Raw genomic sequence first — 10,000 nt, 5'->3', positions numbered from 1 at the left:
CTATCTTTAGGTTACGTCCCTAAATCCTTCAAGTTGGCAGTTATTAAGCCCCTCATTAAGAAACAGAATTTAGATCCTAATGAACTATCAAATTACAGACCTATTTCACATCTTCTGTTTGTGTCTAAAATACTAGAAACACAATGCATCCAGAAATGGTACCAGCTAAAGATTTTGGACCTCCACTGAGATGAAGGCGACTCTGTGAAGATCCTGAGACATCTACAGATCTACCAACTCCAGTTAGTCTCTGTGATACTAAAGAGGAGATGTAACTCCATGTGGTGTTTGAGGACAACAACCTCCTCATCACTACAACATTTATCAGACTGTATATTTATAATCACACCCCCAGTGTCACCCAGATGAGGATGAGGTTCCCCTTTGAGTCTGGTTCCTCTCAAGGTTTCTTCCTTTACCATCTAAGGGAGTTTTTCCTCCCCACAGTCACCTGAGTCACCTCAGACTTGTTCATTGGGGATAAATACATACACATTTAAATATATCTAATATTAATACTGAACTTTTGTATTATATTAATCTGTATATTATTCTTTATAATAATCTTTTGTTCTATGTTTATGTTCTGTAAAGCTGCTCTGAGACGACGTCAGCTGTAAAAAGTCTTATACAAATAAACCAGAATTGAACTGAACGTGGGATCAGATGTGAGTACGACTGAACAAAAACAGGAAAAGGAGATCACAACGTGTCACTTTCCTTCAGCAATTAACACTAAATGTTCAGTACAGTCACATTCCAGTTCATCTGTCTGTCTCTCTGACCTGATCTCCAACTGTCTGTCTGTCCAACTCTCTCTCCATCTGTCTCTTTGTTTCTGTCTCCATCAGTCTAACACTCCATCTTTCATCTTTCTGTCTGTCTGACTGACTCTAGTTCTCTCTCTCTCTCTCTCTCTCTCTCTCTCTCTCATTGGACTTACTTGGACTTACATTGTTTGTGTGAAGAGTGTAGTAAAGAAGTGGTTAACTGTGTGTGTGTGTGTGTGTGTGTGTGTGTGTGTGTGTGTGTGTGAGAGAGAGAGAGAGAGAGAGAGAGAGAGAGTGTTTCACACGTTCAGTCTCAGCCTAGCAGCAGTTGACAGCGTGTACCACAGAGAATAAGTTAATGAAAACACACACCACACACACACCACACACCACACACACACACACACACACACCACACACACACACACACACACCACACACACACAATACAAAGAAAATATCACAAACTGTGATTCAATTCTCCTACGTCTCGGTCTGTCTTGCCTTCTTCTTTTCATCCCTCATATTCTTTCTCTTTTCCTCCTTTTCTCCCTTCTTTAACACCACTTGCTTTCCATCTCACTCTCTGCTTTTTCCTTTAGCTTTCCGCTTCTATCCATTTCTTTTTCTTTCTGTCTTTTATCTTCCCCCATTTTCCTTTCGTTTTTGTTTACTTGTTCTACTTTTCTGTGTCTTTCTCGCCTCTTCTCTCCTTTCTCTTGGTCTCTCCCTATATTTTCCCTCTTTTCTCTCTTCATTTTTCTCTTTTCTCTTCTTACTCTCCTCTTTCCTTTTATGGTGTATTACTGTTAGGTTTGGTAGCCATAGAAACTGCTGGGATTTCATCTGCCACAGCTGATTGGAGGAGCAACAAGCAGAATTTCTCACACACACACACACACACACACACACACACACACACACACACACACACACACACACACACACTTACCTGAATCTGATCTTCATATAACTTCATTGGTCCAAACTGTACCTCGGTCAGTGAACTCTGAAACACATTTAAATCAACTAAGATAAATTTCAAATATGATTCATGAATCATTTCTACATGATACAGTGATTCAGTGTCATGTAAACAGGTACATTTCATTTGAGAAAATATTAGTTTGATTTAGGAAGCCACGCCCCTCCAGTATATTTACATATTCAGTGTTCCTGATATGTACAGCAGGCCACGCCCTCTTTCACTGTGAATATCATTAACAATAAACCAGGACACTGATTCATCTAAACACATTTAGATCTAAATCTTTAACACCGATGATACTTAAAGTCAGATTTACTCTGTACGGGTTTCAGCGTGACTTTGTCATTGCATATAAAAAAAAACAAAAAAAAACACAAATAAGTAAGTAAGTAAATAAATAAATAATTAAATAAATAAAGTTTGGTGTGAGTTGAGATTGTAAAGTTGATCGTGTCTGAATGCGAGATCAGACTCATCTAAAATCTGATATTTTTGCAGTTTCTAGCACAACAATTCAAGCACAACAGTTAAACTCCTTTCAGATTAATGAGTGAAGCTTCTAATGATGTCATAAAGTGGCATTTTAGAGCAAACGACCAACCATCAGTTTCATTAATTAATTCATCAACCATATTTAATTAAAATCCTAACACACACTCAGTATAACGACACACACTCGCATCTGAAGGGTCAGTAATTCTGTTTCCCCAAATATTCAGTCAGTGTGGTTAAACAGAGACGTTTGGGGGTTGTTCCTGTGCTGTACTGCGTCTGTACTGAGCTACGGAATTTGTGACGTATAAAATAAATAAATAAATAAATAAATAAATAAATAAATAAAGGAAGACAAAAGTGTGTAAAAGTTCTGAATCTGTGGTAACAATGTGTACACATGAGGGTCGAGGGGCATGGAAACCTTCTCTCTGTGGAGCAACATCCCAACAGAAGCTCAGCAGTAAACACACACACACACACACACACACACACACACACACACACACACACGATACTACTTTAGGCCAAAACACACAAGCAGTGTTTCTCTTCTCAAAATCATTAGATTTGGTGTTTAAGTGAAATCAGGACAAATTCTGCACAAAGAATCTCTGTGTGATGCAGAAAAGAGCTGAACTTCTGTTTACAGAAAAAAAAAAAAGAGTCAGTGAAACTGGAGAAGAGACGATATTTAGAGACAGGATGAGATCACTTTAACATCACTACTGACACTGATATCCACATTGTTTACTTTAAAAACTATGTTTACCTGAAATTCACTCTGATCAGTGGTGTAATATTCGTTAGATAATAATTGTGAAACGAGACCCGATGGACGTCTGTTACTTTAGATAACGTCCTGACAAACTCACGGCGTTCCTGCTGTCCGTGTGTCTGCTTAGTGATCTGTTCACACTCAGATCTCAGTACAGTATCTCTAAACATCTCCATCACAAACACCTCCATGAATCTAATGCTTTCCTTCATCAACAGTCTCGCAGTTGCTTTTTCTTCCTTTTTAAAAGTTGACTTTAAAGAGACTTTAAGAGAGAATTTAAAGAAGGTAAACGAATCAAACGCAGATGATTTCGTTCGTATTTTCACAGACGTGACTTCGGTGTGTGGCGGCATGCGGGTCACCTCGGGTCAGATACGGGTCACTTGTGTATAAAAAGGTGCAACTTAACAGAAACATCAGGATTCAGTAAAACACAGGATCTGATGCCCAGGTGGAAACGATGGTGTTTTCAGACGTTTGTTATTCAGTGCAGCATCTCGACTTGTCCTCCAGCTCTGAGCCGCGGTGACATGGCGGTTTGGAGCCTTTATCTGAAGATCATCAGGTTCAGATGGATCTGGAATGCTGTTGGACATGTTGGGTTTGTTTCTGCTCTAAAACTGGACTACAACAATTCCACATTTACGCATCATGTTAAATGAAGTTGCAGGGTTGTTGTAGGTATGGAGGATTGTTTGTTTGTTTGTTTGTTTGTTTGTTTGTTTGATATCTTTTTACTAATATCATTATAGTGCTTTAATTTCACAGGACAAGTTTATCATAGCTAGCAACAATGCTCTTCTCAAACTAGCTTCTTATCAAAGATCCTGATGATCTCACAGCATCATGCTAACGCTAACAGACTTGAGTAATTTTGTTAGGGTTCTGCAGTGTTTCCATGGAAACCGTTAAAAAAACGCATATCGACAGCAGACTTTTTAACATTCCTCAGAGAAACGTTCACTGCTCACTGTTCACTCGGTCATCAAACAACTCACTCAGATCATTTCACTCCATATTAAACCACTCGGTATTTAAATGTTCTACTTAATAAACACACACACATTAAAGCACACACACATTAAAGCACACACACATTCCTCTGAGAGTGCGAACGGAATTAAATCTGTTCTGATGTGAAACGCTCAGAATCGACTCTGAGTTTATAATATTAACTGCAAGCGTATTAACTGGAGTTACAGCGTATACACTCATTCTACACTCACGATACACTCTATACTTTACACACACTCCACACATTTACTCTACACTATTCACTCATTCTACACTCTTTACTCACCACTCATTCTACACTCCACACTAATCACTCACTTTACACTCATTACTCACTCTATACTTATCACACACCACTCACTCACCACTCACTTTACAATCTATACTCACCACTCACTCCACACTAACACCACACATTTACTCTACACTCACCACTCACTTTACACTCATTACTCACTCTACACTTATCACACACCATTCACCACTCACTTTACACTAACACTACACTCACACACCACTCACTTTACAATCTATACTCACCACTCACTCCACACTAACACCACACATTTACTCTACACTCACCCTACACTCCACACTCACCACTCACTTTACACTCATTACTCACTCTACACTTATCACACACCATTCACCACTCACTTTACACTAACACTACACTCACCACTCACTTTACACTCACCACTCACTCACCACTCTCTCTACAATCTAACCTCATTCTACACTCCACACTCACTCGCTTTACACTCATTACTCACTCTACACTTATCACACACCATTCACCACTCACTTTACACTAACACTACACTCACACACCACTCACTTTACACTCTATACTCTACACTCACTTTACATTCTACTGGAAATGTAATTTCATGTAATGGCTCTGAACTGACAATAACTGATCTACAGTCTGAGCACATCAACACATTAACATAAATGTTCACGCAGCCTGTATAATCAACACAACACACACAGTGCTAGTGTGTGTTGTTGTGTGTTAGTATGTTTTGTTGTGTGTTGCTGTGTGCTGTTGTGTGTTAGTGTGTGCTATGAGCTGGAGGCTCCTCCTCCTGATGACTTTTTAACAAATTTCACTCTCACTGACTGTGTGTGAGCTTCAATGGAGGAAACATGACCATAGTTTAAAAACACACACACACACACACACACACACACACACACACACACAAACATGTGTAATAGCATTCCAGAAACAGAAGATAAAATCAGATTAGTGATACTTCATTAGTGGTACTTCATCCCAGCCATGTGGTGAGACTGATTTATACACTGTGGAGTGAACAATACAATAAACATATCAGATCATGGCACAAACAGATACTTTAAAACATGACGTGTACCATGATATAGATTGTTTCTGGGTAGCAACAAAGCTACAGAGACCTTCAGAGAATGAATTCAACATCCAGATCATTTGTTTCTACAGAATAATGATGTCAATAAATCACAATATCAATATCACACCATCACCTTCTCTAAGCTTCTGATAATCACTCACAGTTACTTAGACAGAACAACATCATCATCACTATACGGTCAGGATACATGTTAAACATGTATACGTGTGTGTGTGTGTGTGTGTGTTCCAGTAAAATACAGTTGATCATTTTCCTATCACACCACAGCAAACTAACACATCAGACTTTTTATCCGTTTATAGTTACAACTGACTTCCTGTCGTGCTTATCTCATGTTCTGCGGCTCTAAACACTCGTCCTCCCCTCAGCAGTCTCTCTGTTAGAATTCATCAACACCTTCTGACCAATCAGATGGTGCACATGTAGAAAAACAATAAATTAATAAAATAGATAAAACATAAATAAATTATCATATAATTGCATTTCTGCTTTTTTCTTTTGCCACGGTTGGTTATAAAAGCAAATAAAAAACACTTTTATAAAATGTGTTAATCAGTACTAAACTTTAGCTAACAGCTAACTGAACTTTAGCTAACAGCTAACTGGTGTATATTTAGCCATTATACCTCAGGATATCTGCTAAAAGCTAATAGCTATAGCGCTGACCTACAGATCAGCGTAAAACCCTGCATCCTGTCTCTCGACTGCATCCGCTTCTATACATCACACACACACACACACACACACACACACACACACACACACACACACACACACACACACACAGTGCAGCAGTGGCTTCCCACTGAAGTGAAAAACAGGAAATTGGATGACATTGTTGAGAGGGCAGACGTCAGTGGAGACAGATATAGAGGGTAAACAGCTTCCTAACAGCAGCACTGCTGGGACCACTCTTACACACACACACACACACACACACACACACACACACACACACACACACATATATTTAAAACAATTTAAATGGTAACATATTTTAAAACATTTATCAAAAACAATGCTAATGCTAGCTAAATTAGCTTAGCTGGCCAGCTTGGGCTAAAGCAATACACACCACTCAGAGTTTGTGGGTCAATCAGTTCACTCACAGAGTCTACAGTTACTGACATAAATGTTATGTTTTTCAATTTCTCGTCCTGTCATCAGACCGGTATCATCAGGAAATAAAAGACTGGATAATGAAAGGAGAAAAAAAGAGCAAGTCAAACAATTCTGTTACAAATCTCACTTAAATACCACAAAATTGTTTGCAGCACAAGAAAGCAAAGCGGATAACATCAGAAGTTACCATGACAACAGCAAGTCGTTTGGTATTTAGTAAATTACCATAAAAACAACTAACATCACGTATGAATCAGATGATACTCAGTGTTTCAGTATCACAAACATAAGAAAATAAAAACATTCAAAAGTCACAGAATAAAATAAAATGACTTCACCGATGCACTGAAGCTTTCATTCATTCATTCATTCATTCATTCATTCATTCATTCATTCATCTTCTACCGCTTATCCGAACTACCTCGGGTCACGGGGAGCCTGTGTCTATCTCAGGCGTCATTGGGCATCAAGGCAGGATACACCCTGGACGGAGTGCCAACCCCGGGCACAGGGCACACACACACACACTCATTCACTCATGCAATCACACACTACGGACAATTTTCCTACCATGCATGTCTTTGGACCGGGGGAGGAAACCGGAGTACCCGGAGGAAACCCCAGCGGTACGGGGAGAACATGCAAACTCCACACACACAAGGTGGAGGCGGGAATCAAACCCCGACCCTGGAGGTGTGAGGCGAACGTGCTAAATACTAAGCCACCATGCCCCGCACTGAAGCTTTGTTCAGGTTCATTCATATGAGGAAGGAATCTAGTGACCCTACAGGTTAAAAATAAAAGAGAAATAAAAATAAAAAGGACAAAAACTCTCTTTTTAAAAAAACTCGCATTAAAGGAACTCTTCTGTCAGACTAGCTCACGTCAGCGTGTTAGCTAGCATTACAGTAACCATTAACATTATTACAGTAAACATTATTAACATCTTTTCTTAAATAGCATCATGTTAGCTCATGTTAGCATTAACAGTGAAGATTATAAATAGCTTGAAATAAATACGAGTTAAAATCCTGTCTGTTTTGCTCATTTTAGACTATAAATATTTAGGAATCAAATAAAAATCCTCTAAACATCCTGTCAGCTTAGCGCATGTTATCTCGTTTTAGTCACCCAGAGACTTTTCTGAGGAACGTACCAACATTTCAACGATATTCTGGATGTTTCTGTCTCATTTCCACAGTCTGGAGGAACAACCTCACAGTGACATGCTAGCTGGCTAAATCATTGGCGTCATTCCTTCTAACTCAGCGTCGGTGTTCTCTTGACTTGCGATTGACTAACACACAAAGACAAGTCCACTTTTACATATACGCAGTTTGTACATTTTTTTTAATAATCCAGACTCTACCTTTTTTACAAATTTTAACAGTTTAAGCTCATTAACTGTGTTACAAAAAGAAAATATCCTTATACACTCTACATACCACAGCTTTACATATCTTTACATATTTATCTGCACTTATCAGATATTACGGTATTTCTTTGCTATGTACCTGTACTATACAATAACAATAAAGTTCTATCTATATTCTTTATTTACTTGTTTATTTATTACTGACTGAGATGAAGAAACAGACGGAGAGACAGACGGAGAGACAGACAGGCGATGATGTAAGCCGTACAGAGGGCAGTGCGGGTCATGTGAGTTGCACAACAATCTAAAGCAGCAAAAGAATGACTTTACTGTTCTACTAGTCTCTGTCTCTCTCTCTCTCTCTCTCTCTCTCTCTCACACACACACACATCCCCCTCTCCCTGTCTGTTTTTCACACATAAGCACACATGCAAACATGCACTCAAAACACCATGAAACACACAAACACACACTACACACACACACAGTAAATTCAGAATCAAACTCACACTGATTCTGAATCAAATGCTTGTGACCCCACTGTGACTCGGGAATCACACTCTCTGTAATTCTAACTAAACTCTGAATAAACCCATTTTGAATCTGTTTAAACTCTCTGACTAATTATGAGTGATTAGTGAACTCATCTTTAATCTGTCAAAATAAATGACAGTAAACTACAAAATAAATTCACTATAACAGACACTAATATAAGAATTTAATAGTTATAGGTGCATAATTGAAATACAGAGGGTGTTTGTGTGTGTGTGTGTGTGTGTGTGTGTGTGTGTCTTCATGATCACCTTTAGGGTATTTTTGTTCTGATCCTGATTATACCCCACTGATCCTTGCACGCACACACACACACACACACACACTCATGCGCACACACGCACGCACACACACACGCACGCATAAAGTGAGAGACAGAGAGACCTTTCCCGTTATCTCCCCTGTTGTAGATCAATAATGATCAAAAGTATGTGTGTGTGCGTCTGTGTGTGTGTTTGGGGGGGAGGCGTGTGTGTGTGTGTGTGTGTGTGTGTGTGTGTGTGTGTGTGTGTGTGTGTGTGCGTGTGCGGGAGTGAAAGAGAGAGAGAGATGAACTGACATCAATAAAAGAGCTTTAGCAAACACACAGTTATGTTCTATGTCCCAATCTGTGCGTATATGTGATTGGTCACTTGTGTTGTATCTTAATTAGCATGCTTTGTTAGCTAGCTGGCTAACAGCCACAAAGCAAGCTTACAGTTACCATGACAACAGTTCTCTGTCCATGGCTACACCTTAGAGTGCTAGCTAGCATACTAAATACTGTGGAGTTTCAGACATCACACACACACACACACACACACTCACTCTCACAAACACACACAATCACACACAATCACACACATGCACACTCACAATCACACACACGCACACACAATCACGCACACGCACACAATCACACACACGCACACAATCACACACACAATCACACACACGCACACAATCACACACACGCACACAATCACACACACGCACACAATCACACACACGCACACAATCACACACACGCACACACAATCACACACACAATCACGCACACGCACACAATCATGCACACAATCACACACACGCACACAATCACACACACGCACACACAATCACACACACAATCACACACAATCACACACACGCACTCAATCACACACACGCACACACACACAGAGCGGTGTTTTATTCAAGTGTGTGTTTTTGTCTCTTGTACAGTGATGACTATGTTTAGAACAAACAGAAGAACCTGCAGTGCTGGAATATCAGAGCACATTCTCACTGTTAAAGTTAGAGATCAGGATAAAAGTCACCACAGTTCAGCTGCTCTGGGCTCAAACACGACAAGTGGCTTCAGGGAGGAGCATCACATGCTGTCTCATGATCATAATCATATACGCTTAAGGGCACACACACACTCTCACACACACACACACGCTCACACACACACACACACACACACACGCTCTCACACACACTCTCACACACACGCACACACTCTCACACACACGCACACACTCTCAC

General features: G+C 39.8%; 1 protein-coding gene across 2 annotated transcripts in view; it reads right to left on the bottom strand.

Moving 5' to 3' along the window:
* pde8a (phosphodiesterase 8A) overlaps window positions 1-10,000 on the bottom strand; it is a 45,234-nt gene that overhangs the window by 20,292 nt on the left and 14,942 nt on the right. For both annotated transcript variants that reach the window (XM_060878470.1, XM_060878468.1), the window contains exon 2: window positions 1,723-1,779. In XM_060878470.1, coding sequence (XP_060734453.1) covers window positions 1,723-1,779 — 57 coding nt within the window. The remainder of the gene's footprint in view (window positions 1-1,722; window positions 1,780-10,000) is intronic.

Source organism: Tachysurus vachellii, chromosome 9 (genome assembly GCF_030014155.1).
Source record: "Tachysurus vachellii isolate PV-2020 chromosome 9, HZAU_Pvac_v1, whole genome shotgun sequence".
NCBI classification, from domain to species: domain Eukaryota; kingdom Metazoa; phylum Chordata; class Actinopteri; order Siluriformes; family Bagridae; genus Tachysurus; species Tachysurus vachellii.
Note: the sequence above shows the minus strand (reverse complement) of the source record. Positions and strands in the feature narration are given on the sequence as shown.